This window comes from Balaenoptera acutorostrata, chromosome 5, assembly GCF_949987535.1.
Source record: "Balaenoptera acutorostrata chromosome 5, mBalAcu1.1, whole genome shotgun sequence".
In the NCBI taxonomy this organism is placed as follows: Eukaryota; Metazoa; Chordata; class Mammalia; order Artiodactyla; family Balaenopteridae; genus Balaenoptera; species Balaenoptera acutorostrata.
In genome coordinates this window covers 80,614,773-80,632,861 of record NC_080068.1, presented here as the reverse complement: position 1 = coordinate 80,632,861, position 18,089 = coordinate 80,614,773, and the positions used below count along the sequence as shown (strand labels likewise).

Below are 18,089 nucleotides of genomic sequence, written 5' to 3'. Positions count from 1 at the left end.
TGTAAAATCTCTGAGATTGTCTACTACCAATGATATTTGTGTTTTTACAATGATCACATGAACGGTCAGTGCAAAGTATCTTGAAGTTCCTTTCCTCAGTATTGTCACCTGTAAAATGGAAGTGGTGGCTATGCCTGCCCTGAGCTGTAATGCAACTTACAGGAGATACAGAATATAAAGTGCTTAGCACATACGCAGCACCGGGTAAATAATAAATGTTAGATGTGCTTCTATTACCCAGTGAAGGTCATCTCACATTGGACCACTTTTTTATGAGTAGCATTTACACTTTTTTTTAATAACTAAATTTTGATTTCTATGACCACCAAAGCTTTCTGCACCACTTCTAATCATATTGAATTATTTCTAAACTAGATAAGTCCCTTTCTACCTACATTATTAATAATCATCTCAAGGTAAACATGCATCTTGGGGGCACTTCAAATTTAATACATTTTGTATTCTCATCATTATTTATTTTCATTATTTTCATCATTTAACCATTGGAGGATACACAGTAATTAATGCCTAGTCACAATTTTATCATGCTATGTTTGAAATGAATATTTGAGGCATTAAAACTAACCTATTTCTTTAATCCTCCCTTGCCACAAATACATTTTTATTAAATAAAATACATTTTTAGGGCTTCCCTGGTGGCGCAGTGGTTGAGAATCTGCCTGCTAATGCAGGAGACACGGGTTCGAGCCCTGGTCTGGGAAGATCCCACATGCCGCGGAGCAACTAGGCCCGTGAGCCACAACTACTGAGCCTGCGCGTCTGGAGCCTGTGCTCCGCAACAAGAGAGGCCACAATAGTGAGAGGCCCGCGCACCGCGATGAAGAGTGGCCCCCACTTGCCACAACTGGAGAAAGCCATAGCACAAAAACGAAGACCCAACATAGCAATCAATCAATCAATAAAGAAATCTTAAAAAAAAAAAAAAAGTTGCTTATATTAAAAAAAAAAAAAAAAATACATTTTTAATGCAAGATAGAAATCTTGGGTTTGGTAGGGTTGGTTAGTTATTTCAGAGGGATCGTTTTGTTAGGTGTTTTTTTTATTTGGCCAACATTAAGATATTCATCCATAATCAAACCCAGAAATTTTGTAATTTAGGTTTCATGTTATGATTCCAAGAGCATTTTCTCTATAATTTCTCAGTTAGAATGACTTGCAAATAAAAAGAAGTCAAGTTCTTTTTAAGACTATACCACATTCATGTCTTATCCTAAGAGTGATAAGATAAAATGAGAGCCTGAACATGCAGAGAAAGAACACACCCCTTGTCTTGTAGATCCGGCTCCATTTAACATTGGAGCAATGAGATCATCCTCTCACTTAAGGCATTTGACCTGGTTCCAGAAGAATCTCAGGCCCAGACAGAATCTCAGAAGTTTCCTCTTCTACCTGATCCCTCCTACTCTCCAATCGCCCCCATCCCCACCTGGGATCCATCTTCAATGTGAAGCAATTTTAATGTGGCAAAAACATCAAGAACCCACACTCAAATGGCCAAATACTCATCACTCTATCATTTATTTCACTAAAGAGGGGCTGAGTTTGGCAACTCCGAGGCAGCTCATTGAGTCAGCGCTGGCTGTGTCCGGCCCCATGCTACATGCACTATCTGCCCATGCTCTTATAATCCTGACGGCCTCCCTGAAAGGCACATATTATCTTCAGTCTATTATCTTCAGTTAGAAGATTGGGATCTGAAAACCTTAAGGTCACAGATGGCCAGAGTCATCTGAATGCCAAAGTTGTGCTCTGACAGGAGCTACAGTCGCGAGCCCTATGGCAAATCAAGGAAAGATGGTGGAAGGGAGGTTATCCTAAGGCAATGAAGTCTGGAGAGGGTTTGCAAGAGCATTTCAGAGCAGATGCCACACCAGGGCCGGGGCCCCTGGCTATGGATCTGAGGCAGCGCTGGGCAGCCTCAGCTGTAGGGCTGGATGTCTGGGCTCCACTATTGATGTGGCTCTGATACTCCTCGTGCATCTACTTTTCTGAGAATAATTGCACCGACCGTGGGGTTTTGTGATTGTTGTCAGAAGTGATAGAAACTCAACCCGAAGGAGGTGAGACCAAAGAGGAATGTCCTTGGAATGTTCCTAAAGCTCGGAAGGGCAGCTGGGCCTCAGGGTCAAATGAATCTAGGCCTTGACAGCAAGCCAGGACTGCCTCTCTTCCCTCTGCATGTTCCCTTCCTTTCTTCAGACCAGCTTCCTCGGCACGGCCTCGGTCACATCCAGCTGCAGTCAGGGGAGCGGGGCGCCTGGCTGGGTTCTAAGAGGGAGGAGAAGAGTTCTCCAAAGGAGGGGGCATCATCCCAGAAGGGAGAGGCGCTGGGCTGATGGAGTTTCAGCTGCCCCCTGCACACACTACCTCTTCATCCTCAACTCTTTTTTCTACCTCTGTGCTTCTGCCTCCCCCAAATTTGGACTCTCCTCTACTCTGTGGTTCTTCCACGAGGCTTCTGAACTCTAACTGTGGTTCAGCAAAAAGTGTCCTGGCTCAGCTCCACACTTGGGCAAAGCTATGTGTGCCTGGCCTCTTCACAAGCCACCTTGCTCAGCTGTGGTGGGACAGACACACACAGACCCTTTACCAAGCTACCAAGCTTGGCTGTTGACAATGACAGGGCACTCCATCAGGGTGGCCATGGAGACCATGGCAGGCACCATGACTTTGCATGCATTTTTCTAGTCCTTAAAAGTCCTGAGAGATAGGTCATTTTACAGCTGAGGAAATTGCATCTCAGAAGGTAAGGTAAGGGACTTCCCTGGTGGTCCAGTGGCCTAAGACTCTGCGCTCCCAATGCAGGCAGCCCGAGGTTCGATCCCTGGTCAGGGAACTAGATCCCCACATGCCGCAACTAAGAGTTTGCATTCTGCAACTGAAGATCCCTCATGCTGCAACGAAGATCCTGAAAGCCACAACTAAGACCCGGCGCAGCCAAATAAATAAATAATTTTTTTTTTTTTTTTTAAAGAAAAGAAGGTAAGGTAATTTCCCCAACATTACACAGCAGTGAGTGTCAGAGCCACGATTCAAACCCAGCAGCAAAGGCCAGGGCTACTTCTCTGAGACCGCACTGCTTCTCACAGTCACACCACTTCCATGGCAGGGTTCAGGGCATGGGGTTTCCTCCAAAGCAGAACTCAATTATTTCTACCAGCATCCACACGTGCAGGGAAATAAGTTCCCAGGTGAGAAACTGGGATTTCCTATGAGAAAGACAATAGAGACCAGCTAGTAGGGCCAGAAAATGAGTTAGGAAAAATCCAAACTTCAATTTTTACTCCCATAAAATAGCTGATGATAATCTTTCATTTTTAAAGGTAGACTTTTGTTTATTTATTCATTCAGCAAATCATCGTGAAATCATGCCTACGTACTTTCTGAGCGCCCAGCCCTGAAAGAAGACACACCACCACCAATAAATGGCCCAGGAGCTATGCTTCCTGCACTTCTCGCATTCGGCCGGCAGAGGGGGCAAGTGCCAGCTCTGTGCGAGGCGGACAACCGCCTGCCTGGGCAGCCGCCGAAGCGGGTGGGCAGCGACACCAGCTGGGCGGCCACAGAATGCCGGGGACAGAGTCCCAGGTGCCCTTTCAGGTGTTTGGAGCTACCATGAGGGATCTCCAGGAAGATCTGAGAACAATCCTGAAGAATGGTCCTGGGAAGATGAGGAATGAACAAAGGAAGCCCTGGATAGAACCTGCCCTGCAGACAAAAGGGTCAGAGGATTTAAGAACTGGTAAGGACCTCAGGTGAAAAACGGAGTCTCCTTTGACCACAGCCAAGCCCTGAATGGTGGGACCCCACTTCCAAAGCACCAACATCCTGCTGTCCTCAGTGGGAGGGAAGGAAGTGTTCCTCCACACTTCCACTATATCAGATCAGGGTGGAGGAAGGCTCGATATCTGGATTTGAAAAGGAAGTGCAGGAGCATACAAGGCCATGGACCGTCAGTCCCCGTGGCAAGTTCACCCAGGACCTGCCAGTGAGAGAGCTGAATCCTAGGGAGGATCTTAGAGAGGATATCAAAAGGCTGACTGATTAAGAACAAAACCTGTAACCCTGGGCTTCCCTGGTGGCGCGGTGGTTAAGAATCCGTCTGCCAATGCAGGGAACATGGGTTCAAGCCCTGGTCTGGGAAGATCCCACATGCCGCGGAGCAACTAAGCCCGTGCACCACAACTACTGAGCCTGCATTCTAGAGCCCGCAAGCCACAACTACTGAAGCCCACGCACCTAGAGCCTGTGCTCTGCAACAAGAGAAGCCACCACAACGAGGAGCACAGCAACGAAGAGTAGCCCCCGCTCGCCGCAACTAGAGAAAGCCCATGCAGCAACAAAGACCCAACGCAGCCAAAAATAAAAGAAAATAATAATTAAATAAATAAATTTATGAAAAAAAAAAAAAACAAACCTGTAACCCCAAATGACCCCTTTCTACTATAAAATGAGATTTGGAGGAATTCCTAACATCCTCCCTGGTGCATATATGCTGGGTTTCCTGGTTTTCAAGAGCTGAAAATTGTAAAATCAGCTTTTCCACTTCCTTAGCATAAGCTGTTATTGATCATCTTGTTTTCAAGGCAAACACACACACACACACACACACACACACACACACACACACGAAAATTCAAAATCAGAATCCAATGAGGCACCCCAAAGAGTGAAGTTTGCTGTATATAAATTTTTTTTAATATTTTAATTGTTGTTTATCAAATTAAAATTTGGCAGTAAACATCACTTTTCAAAAAGACATTACTTATATATTAACAAGTCAATCGATGCATTCAGTCTGGTAGCTTTGTAAGAATCCATGACTTCAGTTTTTCTAGCTCAGCTTTGCTTAACGCATGGTAAACACCTGGGAAACTAGGAAACGTTGTGCTCACTCCTAGAGATTTTAACACTGAGTTTGTCTCTTCACCCCAAGAATGAAGAACTAACTCATCTGCAGTACCATGACACTGAAATAATTCAGGAAAGACACCATGACTTTTCTGAAGAGGTTGGTAAACAGCAGATGTTTTATTCAGAAAACTAGAAAGAGCAAGTACTCCTGCCACACCTTGATGATTTCTGTATGCTAAATGCATTGCCACGCACCCTCCCATAGAAAATCCTCCTACCGATATCCTGTTCTTCCTGATACCACTTGTTACTTCACCATCAATCAAATCTGTAAGCACCTGACACATGACATCAATTGATTCAAGGTGCTCTGGGCAGTCATTAGATCTTTTAAACCTGTCAAACCATACACTGGAGATTCCTCCTTTCAAAGAAGTGTATGGCCTGGGAGGAGCTGTTAGAGAACTAACTTTTATGTGTTGGAACGTTAAATCTTCACTTAAAACTTGCTTGACCCACGTTCTCAATCCTTGTCCAGAATCGCCTGAGCCGTGCAGGAAGATAAGAGAGGCGCTGTGCCTCGCAGCCGGCAACCCATGCAGCAGGGCCGGCGCCCTGAACCCGACAGAGCCGCCACAACTGCCGCCACAACTGCCACCACGACCCTGCCGCATATAAATTTTAAGAAATTTAACCGGGATGTGAAGGAAAGATGGAACGCAGATGATGACAAATGACTCTGTGTTAAAACTGAATCACACAAGCCCGCCCGAGGTGTGGGGAACAAAGGTGCTGACCTAAGTAAATTTGGCAAACAGGCTTCTGGCTGTCGGATTCTCTAAGGCTCAAAACTAGAAGAATAAGTACACAGCATAGTGCTCTAGTTGGAAACCGATTCCTCACAGGAGTATGTATTCAAACTACTTGATACGTATGCTAGGGCTGAGACATTGTATAAAAATATTATAGATTGTAAGAGGCAGGTTTCTTTACTGTTGGGGAAAAGTCACGAAGAAGGAAAGTGGGAAGGTCAGAGGGAGCCCCGTGGAGCTAGACTGGGGTCAGAGGCAGCAGTCATAACTCATGCTTTTGTTCTAAAGAGAGTTACATAAATAAAGATGTGTGTATATGAATGGGTTAGTAGTGTGTGTGTGTGTATGTAGTTGTGTGCTCAGAAGCAGTAACACCCCAGTATCAATGAGCACACCCAGTGCTCTGATCTCTAGTTCTAAACACCATTCTCCAATAAAAGGAACCAGGGCTCCTTGATTAGTTAGTGGTGGATTCCAAGGCTAAGACAAGGAGAACACAAGATGAGAAGACGAGCCTGGAGCATCTCGTGGTTCTAGAAAGTAAGAAAGGGCAAAAGGGATAAAGAGGAAGGCAGAAAGAAATAAAGAGAAGGAGCCAAGTCGAAGGGACACAGACACCAACCTGAAAGAGCCCCTCCCACAGTAAAAACAGCTGCAGGCAAGATCCACCAATGGATGGTGCAGTGGGTTGAACTGTGTCCCCTAAAAAAGTATGTTAGGGCTTTCCTGGTGGCGCAGTGGTTGAGAATCTGCCTGCCAATGCAGGGGACACGGGTTCGGGCCCTGGTCTGGGAGGATCCCACATGCCGCAGAGCAACTAGGCCCGTGAGCCACAACTACTGAGCCTGTGCGTCTGGAACCTGTGCTCCACAATAAGAGAGGCCGCGATAGCGAGAAGCCCGCGCACTGCGATGAAGAGTGGCCCCCCGCTCGCCACAACTAGAGAAAGCCCTCGCACAGAAATGAAGACCCAACACAGCCAAAAATAAATTAATTAATTTTTTAAAAAATTTAAAAATAACCCCAGGTTCCTGTGAAGATGATCGTATTTGGAATTAGGGTCTTTGCAAATGTGATCAAGTTAAGATGAAGTCATCCTAGATTACAGTGGGTCCTATATCCAATGACTAGTGTCCCCATGAGAAGACGAGAGGACAGAGGCCCACACCCAGGGAAGCCGGTCATGTGAAGACAGAGGCAGACAATTGGAGGGAAGCAGCTACACAGCATGGAACGCCAGGACTGCCAGCAACCACCAGGAGGCAGGAGGGGGCGTGGGACAGCTTCTCCCTTGGGACTCAGAAGGAACCAACCCTGCAGACACCTTGATTTCAGACTTTTGGCCTCCTGAACTGTGAAAGAATAAATTTCTATCGTCTTAGGCCACCCAGTTTGTTTTTTACAGGAGCCCAAAGAAACTAATGCAGGTGGTAAAATTAAAGGGTGAAAGTTTAAGCAGAAATAGAGTATGTGCCTAATCTCAAAATATCTCCCCTCAAATACTTATTAATTACAAAGGGAAAAATAGTGACTTTACCAAAATGAAAGCTGGTGGAGGTTGACATCACTAGCGATTCATACCGACATCATGGCCTCCCCCACCAGCCCCCGATACGGAGCAACGGAAAGGGCGTCCTTCGCATAATGCAAACCCTCAGTCTAGTCAGGAGGAACAGCTAGCACACTGAGGTTGAAGGGCACTCTGCAACATGACTGACCGGTACACGCTATAACATGTCAAGATCATGAAAAATAAGAAAAGACTGAGGGAAAATCACAGGTCACAGGAGATTTAGGAGGCCAAAACTAAATGCAGTGGGAAATCTGGAACAGAACAAGGATGGTAGTGGGATAATTGGTGAGACCAGAATAATGCTGTGACTTAATTCGTAGTATTATACTGATGTTAATTTCTTAGTTTTTTTAAAAATAAATTTATTTTATTTATTTTCATTTTTGGTTGTGTTGTGTCTTTGTTGCTGCGTGCAGGCTTTCTCTAGTTGCAGCGAGCGGTGGCTTCTTTCGTTGCAGAGCACGGGCTCTAGGCGCACAGGCTTCAGTAGTTGTGGCGCGTGGGCTCAGTCGTTGTGGCGCACGGGCTTAGTTGCTCCGCGGCATGTGGGATCTTCCCGGACCAGGGCTCGAACCCTGGTTCAAATCCCCTGAATTGGCAGGCAGATTCTTAACCACTTCGCCACCAGAGAAGCCCTAATTTCTTACTTTTGATCATTGTTCTGCGGTTATGTAAGATGATACCATAAGGGAATGTGGGGTGAAGGGTATACAAGAACTCTTTGTACTGCTTTTGCAACTGTTCCTTACATCCAAAATTATCTCCAAATTTTAAAAATAATAATCGGGGGTGAGGATGGTATTACTATGGGGGGAAGGAGGAATCCAATGGGGAAAGTCAGCCAAATGATCACTTGACAATTCAGACGTAAGAAATCAGGCACTGTGATATTAAGCTCGATAAATTATACCAACCACAATTGTACTTTCAGTACCCAAGGCAACAACAATTGGATCATTCAAAAACAACTCACTCTGTTTAAAGTTTTTATTTTTAACTCTGCTTTGGTAGTACAAAAGTCATAGAAGTACAAACCAGACAGTTAAAAATACATTTGACACTCGGTGAAAAATTTCCTTTACAAATTTTTACATTGAGGTGGTAGCCAACTCATTTATTACATCAGAAGTTAGTCCATCATTAGTGTTTTATAGAGTAACTTTGTTGTGGGTCTCCAAGCCTTCTAAAGGAGGAAAAACACAAAAGGCCTGTAAACGTCCGTTGCTTTGGGAACACTTAAAGATTCTTATTAGGTAATATAAACCAGTAAAAAGCATACATGTTGAAAATATTGAATGCTTAACTTTTGGCATATTTGGAAGCCAGTCAGACAACAACTGCTCAAGTATTAGAAAATATTTAAAACATACTCTTGGTATAAATACAATTTAAATATTTTGAGTATTCTCTTGCCTGTTGTATTGCTATTAAAAAAAAACAAGCGATCTGACCTGAATAAAATTATAAAATAATTAAAGCTGAAGAATATCTTACACTTTATTCCTCACCATTCCGGGGGCATAATATTTTTAAAACAAAAAATGATTCCTCTTTATAAAACTAAAACTATTGGTCTAGACTGCACGCATATTATTTACACTAATACACACCCCCAAAATTCCTATATTGCTACTTTCTGGACCACCGTGAAATTTATTTCCATATTGCCTTCCCCTGGTCTACTGTGTGTATGCACGTACACATGTACAGCTTTTAATTAGTTGTCAGCAAAAATTCACATGAAATTGAACCTACCATTCATTTAAAAGGTTAGATGTTTTTAGTCTGGTGACAGAAAAAGAATGGATACTTTAAAGTACATTTTCATGGGAATCATCTTTTGGGAGTCAAATGAGAATTGTGCTTTCTTTTTTGAAATAAAGGAAGTGCCAAGGCACTATACCAACATGGAGGCAGGTCTTGAAGATTTCCCTATACCTGGACTCCCCAACCTCTTGGCCCAGACCTCCCATAAATGTACTACTACCTTCACCTCTGGGTTCTTTGAGGTGTTCTGTAAACTGTAAAGCTTTTTTTTTTTTTTTTAAAGTGGGGTATTCCACACCTACAGGGGAAAGTAACCCTCAAGAATCCTTTAAATAACAGGCACTAGCTACAAGATGGAGAACAGGAAGAACACCAAGCAAAACATACCAGAGGAAGGTGTGGGTCCATCTTGCACCAGAAGTGGAGATCGTCTTGTTTTGTTTTAGCCTTGAGTTGTCAAAACAAGACTTTTTTTTTTTAGTGACTTTAAACCATTTCCCCCTTTATTCAATGGCTAAATAAGATTTTCTTAGCTTGAGTTAAAACAAACAAAAAACAACCAAAACTCTCAATATTTTATAAGTGACCTAGGAGTGGCATGCTGGTAGCAGGTCAGTGCTGATTTCTCGTCTCTGAATCCAAAATCTAGCATCTGGTTCCCTCTGACTCCATGATCTCTTGGGGGATCAACTGCCCAGGGTTAGACTATATCTTCAAGGAGCCTTCACCACCAAAGATTCATCTTTTATCTTTTGTAACAGTTAAACTGTAAGGGGATCATCTTACAACCAGTAGCAAAATGAGATCTAAGGGTTGGGGGAACAGAAGCCCAGGCACACAGACATGTGTGTACATACACACACACGCACACACAGACACACACACCCTGAGCATTAGCTCAGACTATACACATATAGTTCACAGACACACACACCCTGAGCATAAGCTCAGACTATACACATATAGTTCACAGACACACACACCCTGAGCATTAGCTCAGACTATACACATATAGTTCACAGACACACACACCCTGAACATTAGCTCAGACTATACACATATAGTTCCACTGTACATAGTTATCATACTGGAAAAATTGCAGTGTGTACACCAAGGCCACAGATGGGGGATTGGGAGGGGTGGTGGTTGGGAAGACAAAAACATGAGCTCTTTTCCTCCCTGGAAATGTAATAAATTTTGCATCAGACATTTTTAAACCAAAACTTGTTTCAAAGCAAACTGAATTCTGTATCCAGCATAGCAACAGTATTCCCTTTTAGCTTTCATCTACATGCCTGCAGACTCCACCATAGAAATTGTATAAAAGATAAAAAAATAATTCCCTAGGCAACTTTATATGTCATAAGTTTTCAGTCTCTTAGAAGTCTTCACATAAAGTCACTCCTGCAAGAGAAAACAAAAAAGGTAAAGCTTGGCAAGCATCGTATCACATGTTAATCTGGCCTAAATATTTAAGAACACAGAGGAATTGTAATCCATCCTCACCCCGGCCCACCCCATCCCACTGCATTCCTTCCCCCATTACACATTTCTGCTTTGAAATCAGTCTAAGGAAATTTAAGCACGAAAATTTCCAAAGGACCTCTTTATTGAGGTTTTATAAACCAGGAAAGAACAGAACTTGAGAACCACAGTAGACTGACGGCAGCAGTCTGTTTTAATACAAGTTTCTGGGGTGACTGGTGGGCATTCTTCCTGTTGAGTCCTTTAGCACTTCTTCTCAGGAACCTGTTCTTTAACTCTTCAGCTACATTCTGTCAAGTAATGAGCAACAGGGCGAACGTGGTCAGTCACAAGGAACCCTGTATGTGTCAGGTAATGTGACTTTCCCAGGCCACACCAAATTGAGTTAACTCTGCATCTCCACTGAGCAAAGGGTGCAGCTTGGCTGCGACTTCACTGGGCGAGTACGAACACAATGATAAAATGCTCAGTCTTCAGCCTTCATTGTACCTTGGAAGGCTCTGTATTATACTTTTAAGTTCTTCTAACAATTGGCCCATGTCAACATCTGTGTTTACATTACAAATGAAGCCCCCTATAAACCTGCAAAATAATTTTTTATTTTTCAAAGTTTTGTGTTTGCTTTTTGTTTTTTTACAGTGGTCTCATCTACGTGACAGTTACGTACCCCTTTACTTTCCTGTTTTGAAGACCCAGGATAGGATTAAAATTCTACACTTGACTGTGTATATTGAAACATACACACAATGCAGGCAAACCTACACCAGGTTAAGGAACAAAACGTTCTCTTGTCTCCCCAAATTGTGTTTCCTATAAATGCTAAACAAAAACAGAGATGAAACCAGCTTACAGAAATATGAAGAAATAGCAAAAAGTCAATAGGTTGTCTTCACTGAAGTATTACTTTGTACTTATTTTATAGCTCATCCTTCACATGTAGCCTAATATTATCCATATTATCCTTTTCTGTCACTATGTCATTTATAATAATCATAGTGTGTGTGTGTGTGTGTGTGTGTGTGTGTGTGTGTGTATACGTGAAGGAGAGAGAGACAGAGAGAGGGATCTCCCAAACTAAATGGGTTGGGGAAAAGGACCCTTACCCCCTTAGCTGAAAAGGAAATAAAGCATTGTCCTCTAAAACAGCAAGAACCAAGTTCTTAATTATAAATGAATAAGTAATTCCCTGCTCTGCATTGCTACAGCCTAGCATGGCTAAACTATGGATTTGTACAATAAAACTGAACAAAGTCTGGGAATACTGTCATTTGAGAGTCGATTAATGTGGAAGACACTAGCAGGGAAAAAAGTAGAAAAGCCAGCGGTGGAAAAATAGAAAAATTGTCCTAAGAGGAAAAAAAAAAAAAGCTAAAAGATAGGAGAGAATTTTCCCAGTAAAACTTCAAACTAGGCCATTATCTAGAAAAAAGGTGTTCAACTACTTTTATGTCTCCTCTTTTTATCAGCGGCTCCCTTAGACCTGGACTTTTTTGCATCAAGGAAAACAAGAAGGTCAAGAGCAAGGGATGTCAGAATGAAATGTTTCATCACAGTAAGAGTTTTCATTCCAACATAGTAGAACTTCCCATTTAGAGTTCTTTGCACAGGTTTGACCAACTTTAAGGAGTGGGCATGTAAGACCAAGGCTGGGCTACGAAGGAGGGGTCTGGAGCCATTGGCCTGTCCCCAGATCCAGACCCCTGTGACTAGCTGTTGAACCTTGGCCTCTCTGCAGCATCCCTCGTAGGGCTGTTGGGGGTTTTACATAAGATGATATATGTACAATGCTTAATACAGGGCCAAGTAGTCAGTACCGTCCTAAAAGTTAGCTATCGTGACCATTACCAGCGTCCCAGCACAGTGGCTCTCTTCCACAATGGCCTTCTGCAGCTGATTAAAACTGCACTGCACACAATATCTTTGAAAGAGAATGTGAAAAATACAAAATGCTGCTTAAAAGTCTTCATTACTAATACCAGAAACAAGGCAGAAAAAAGGAAAGTTAACCTTTTCAGGCTCTATTGAAAACTACCCAGCACTGATTCACAGTTCTGGGCTCTCTGTCTTCACACACACTTAACAAAAGGGAAGCTTTGACCAGCACAGCAGCTCTCAATTTCCAGATAAATACCTGTCTTATCTGAGTGATAATCTAGAGGAAAGAAGATACTGCATTTTGTACAGCTTGTAAATTTCCAACTGCAGCCTTATTTCTGGGACTGTGTCATGGTGCATTTGACATTGTTGAATTTCTTCTCATTTCATTCTACAGCTGTGCATATGACCATATTGATAAACAAACACATACTTTAAAATAGTATTTCTTTACCACAACACGTTAATATTAAAAGGTGCCTGCTCTACAGGCACACAGCAGTCAGAGACCAGGAGCAGGCCGGCATGAATGCTAGGGAAGGCTAGCAGCCTCGGACCAGAGGGAGAGAAAACACTCCACCCACCTTTTGTTCTCAGGTCGCATCACCGTGGGACCCCACCATATTTAACAAGACTGATCTATCTTTTTTGGGTGGGATAGGGTGGGGAAATTTGGTGATTACTGTCTTACACAAGTGAGTGCTCAAGCTGGGAGAAATGAAGCGAAACTTCCTTACATTGAAAAGACGATTCAGAAATCCCAAGTGTGACCACGTCCATCATATAACAAGACTGATGGAGAGAAATTAAGAACCTCAGAAACAATTTATCTGGAAAGAAAAGGTCATCTTTTTCTCTGGAGTTTATTGCTTTTTTACACAATGCTAATTAGATGAAGCTAGAATTCCATCATGGTGTTAAGGTTCCACAGAAGCCACAACAGAGCTTTGATTAGGACGCACGTGTGCCTTGTTCAAAAAGGATTCTCTAGAAAAAAGGATCTGGTCCCTTTAAAAATGAGAACCATGTCTTAAGAAACTAGAAGCCTAAACAGATTAACAGACAGTGAACACTAAGACCTCAAAGGACAGGGGATTAAGGAAGAAAGAATGTCTGATTAATAACAATAGTGGCTGACATTTACGGAGTGCTTTCTACTACGCACCAGGCACTGCAGTGCTAAGCGCTCCGGATTCAGTAACTCAATCTTTTCAATGACTCCATGAGTCAACGACGATTCTCATTTTCATAAGTGCACACTGAGGCTTGCAGGTTCAATAGCTTGCCCAAGGCCACGCAATTACTAATAAGAAAGCAGTGATTCCAGCCCAGGCTGTCCCACCTGGAAGCCACAGTCGCCGCCACACCAATCATGCGGAGATATCCACCGAGCCGTGAGGTCTTCTGCGGCCTGTCCTTCTCTGCTCTTTCCTGAATAACGCCAGTGGGAAACTGTGCACTCCTTGTAGTTTTGAATTTTCTCAAATGAGATTTGGATCTTACTGGGAAGTCTGAAGGTTGCTCTTTCCTGAGTTATAGCTTCACAACAATTTAAATGTGTTCACATATTTAGCAATAATGGGCTTCCCAAGTGACAATAGCTGAACGTTTGTGATCTACCAGCCCTTGGGATGGTGAGAGTCAGAGCATTTTATTCCAAGTAAAATGTAATTGACATCAAAAGTTATTCTGTATCTGGAAACACAAGGGTTCTCCTGGGAAGGATTTAAATGCAATTCAGCAGTTCCCTCTTAGTCTCAATAAACCTCTGATTCAACGTCTATGCTAGCTACAGGTAGAATAATTTAAGACTCTGAATGGTCCCACCTCTTTCTAATAAGGAAAACAAAACAAGTTAAACGTTGCCTCTTGACTGCCTTGTGAGCAAGAGTCCAGCTACCCGCATTTAGCAAGCCTCTACCTGAGTGTCAAACAAAACTACAACATCTTATAGGTTATGTCTAACCTGCCTCTCTGAGCCTCAGGAAAATTAAGAAATATCAAAAACCATTAATTTTTCACACTTTTATTTGCTAAGTGTTTAAATAGGTCTCACCTGACATAATATTATAATAATAACATCAAATATTTGGCTATTTAGCACTTGCTAAGCACCAAAGAACAACATCCCTATGAGGCAGGTGGTATTATAATTATAAACCCACTTGACAGATGGAGAAGTCGAGGCATCAGAGACTAAGGAACTTGCCCAAGATTACACAGTTAAAAAGTGTCCGGCCAGGACTTGGGCACAAGGAGTCTGGTTCCAGAACCCATACTGTGGAGCTACTATAGCATCGTACATCCTTGCAGAAAATAGACAACTTACAGAAAACAGGGACTACTATTTCCTTAGCTATTTAATGTTAGTAGATTCAAAGTCTCAAGTTACAAATGAAGAAAAATTAAAATCCTGATTATAACTATTAATTCCCTCTTCTATCTCATTCTAGGCCAAAATGTCGCCAAAGGCATTTCGTTTTCTGCCTCCCTCCAGCCCCTTAGGTCTGCCTTTTCGTCCTCCTAAGTCTCCGTGAGCCTCCGGTGCTGCAGTTTCTGCGGCAAAAAGGCAGATGCTGCAGCCCTCTTTCCTAAGCCTTGTCAGAGGGCAGGCAGGGCCACCGGGGAGGACAGATAAGCTCCCTGAGGGGTCACCTTCTGGTCAGCACTAGGGAGGCGCCCTGGAGCAGACCCTGCTGAGGGAGATAACTGAGGAGAGGAGACAGCTTTGGTGGCAGTTCAAAACAAAACAAAACAAAACCCTCTGGGCCCTCATGTTATCTAAATTCTGGGAATACTCACAAATATGTTTCAGTCTCTTCTGTACACAGAACAAGGCTGTGCAAGAATAACTTAGAATATCAGTGTTGATGACAGCAAAATATGTTTTTAGGCCCACCCAAAACTCTCAGATTATGTCTGTAAATGTTTCGGGGCTATTCCCAACAACAAAGAACAAACAGGACATACGACATTTTAAACGTGTCCAGCATTTTCACTCCTCATGGCTCAATCAATGTGGGAGCATAAAAGATAGTCCACAGACCTTATCAGTCATCAACTTCAATAAAAAGCAAGGTGCAGACAAGTAATTAAGCTCTCATTCATGGAAGGGCAAAGGAGGGGGCTGTAGACACGTATATATGTTGTTTAAGTAGGTATACACACAGAATAATCCTGAAAGGATATAGAGGACCCGGACAACCGTGGTCCCCTGTTGGGAAGGGGACTGCGAGATGACATGTGTGTGGTGGTTAGAAGGGGCGTAGACAGGGTGAAGACATTTTTTTTTCATCCTGCAGCCTTTTATGGTGCTTAAATATTGTATTGTGTTCATGCCTTATTTTTCAATTTTAAAAATGATTCAATTTCAAACACTTGCAATATCCAGGACCTCAGGGACAGTGAAGGGACTGAACTATCAGGAAGCCCAAGTCCAGGCTCTGGAATAAACCATCCGCATGACCTTGAACAGCGTAATGTCCTAGGGCCTCCTTACTCTAAAACTAGGGGACCAAGGGGGCATGGGGAGAAAAATTACTACAAAAACTAGAACAGAAGCTCCATGAAAGCATGGCCCTTGTCTGTCCCTTTTCCACACTGCTGCATTCCTAAGGCCTGGCAGAAAGTAGGGGCTCAACAAATACTTTTCAAAGATGTTAATTGTACTTGAGTTGACCTGAACTAGCCATCACAGCTCCTCTGATATCTCAAAGTCTATGATCTTAGTCGACTTGTTAGAAAACAGAATAGCTCACAAACCTGGACTGATCCAGGCACAGCCAAAAGCCATCAGATGGTCCCCATAGGAGACCAAGCCTGGGGAAGGTTGATAATGTTGAAATGATCACTGCTGTGAGTTACCGGGCTAAACTGAATGCAGATTTTTTTTTCTTTGTTGAAGCAAAGCTCCCTTGAACTTCAAAGCCACTGAGCATATCGGCCCCAAAGTATGGATTTCTTCCCACCCAAGCCCTCTCCCTCCCCAGCCCAGGGATCTGGGAAAAATTCATCCTTCTGAGCCTGGCTCTTCCACTGTAAAGTGGAGAGATGAGATGATCACCCATGATCCATCCATCAGGTTGCATTTAAATTTCTGTCCCCCACTCAGCTCTTCTCCTCATCTGCCTAGTTCTACTGCCTATGCTTTGCACAGACAGTGAATGGTCAAGGACAGACATTAACTTCCCTCCACTTCCATATTTAAGATGACTGGTCTTCCATGTAAGAACAACACAAGTATCAAAGTACTGCTTTTACTCTTTAGAAATGTATTCAGCCATTTCTAAATCAAGCCAGGTGGTCCTATCCATGCCTATCTGAGGTGCAGCTTCTGTTTATAAAGGCCAATGAATCACATTAAGGGGCTTCCATCAAATCTGTGATCCTCCTGCTTTAAAAAAAAAAAAAAAAAATGTGTTTTGCCCTGAAAAAAATATAAGCTATGGAGAAAAAAATTAACTCGTGATACCTAAAGTTTCTCACCATCCTCTCCTTCCCTGGAGAGTTAACAAAAGAATGAGCCATGCAGAGGACTGCAAATAAAGCAACACATCATCAGGGGAGGCCACCACCGGACCATCACTGCACTGCCTGTCACCAGAGTTCAAAAGCAAAAAGGAGAAAAGCTTGCCTTTCCTCACTGTTAGAGGAGGAAATGAAAAGGCCCCGAAGATCTGGAGAGCTGACCTTGTGCCTGGCCGTGGTCCTGAGGAGGGAGGGAGTGTGATCCATGAGTCTTGGCAAAAAGGAGACTTTTATCCCAGAGCAAAGCCCCAGCCCAGCAGTAGCACGGTGAGGTGAAGAAAATTCAGTCCACACTACCTCTTAATAGAACCCTTCCTCTGATCTGTATAATAAAAAGAACTTAAGTTGCAACACTTTTCAATTGCCTTGTTACTAATTCTGATTCCACCTCCAGTAAGAGGGGCATGTTATTTCTAAGGCCCTCTTAACACACAAGAAAATGGCCCAAATTCCTAAGGGACTTGCCAAATATCTATTTCTGAGATGTCATCAGACTCCAAAGCTCTAATGTTCTTAAGAAGTAAAAAGGGAGTTACAGTATCTAAAAGTGATGCTTGAGGAATGGGCTAATAACTAACTAGGACCCCTGAGAACGGGATGGAAATTATTGATAATAGTGAATAGTGACTTAGTGAATACTAACTCTGTGCCAAAGCCTGATTTAAGAACTGTACACATATATCATGTCATTTACATCCACCACTGCACCCTACACCACTTTAAAGATGAAGAACCTGAGGCTTGGAGAGGTTAAGTAACTTGCTGAAAACAACCGGTAGTTAGTGGCACAGTTAAAATGAAACCCTAAGCAGTTTAAAACTCAGCTTTTAATCACTAAACTAAATGACTGAAATAAGAATTAATAGAATAGCTTCAATAATAAAACGATTTAAAACAGAGCTATCTAATATGATGAATTTCTGTTTTGATAAAAAATATTTTCTGTAAACTTACCAAATCAACGTTTTCAATAAGATACTACCATAAACTGGAAAAGGGGGTAGATACTTCAGAAACATGTGCGAGAGAATGCTTACGAAGGCATCATTTTGAAAAAGCAAAAGCCCAATGATAATGAAGACAAGGCAGTGGCATTTGGAGGCTGAAAGCAATTTGGTTTATTTAACTTTGAAGAACAAAAGCTTATTCTTCTAAGAAGAAATCAAAACACATTT

General features: G+C 42.7%; 2 protein-coding genes across 2 annotated transcripts in view; both read right to left on the bottom strand.

The window, feature by feature from the left end:
* Window positions 1–4,814: 4,814 nt before the first annotated feature.
* Window positions 4,815–12,991, bottom strand: LOC103005634 (lysophospholipase-like protein 1). The gene is given in 6 exon segments (XM_028165586.2): window positions 4,815–5,470; window positions 5,473–5,540; window positions 7,273–7,346; window positions 10,692–10,802; window positions 12,358–12,430; window positions 12,972–12,991. Coding segments are annotated over 6 exon segments (1,002 nt in total).
* Window positions 8,234–18,089, bottom strand: part of RELL1 (RELT like 1) — a 61,451-nt gene continuing 51,595 nt past the window's right edge. The window contains exon 7 of the mRNA XM_007178833.2: window positions 8,234–10,431. The gene's annotated coding sequence lies outside the window, so the exon portion shown is untranslated. The remainder of the gene's footprint in view (window positions 10,432–18,089) is intronic.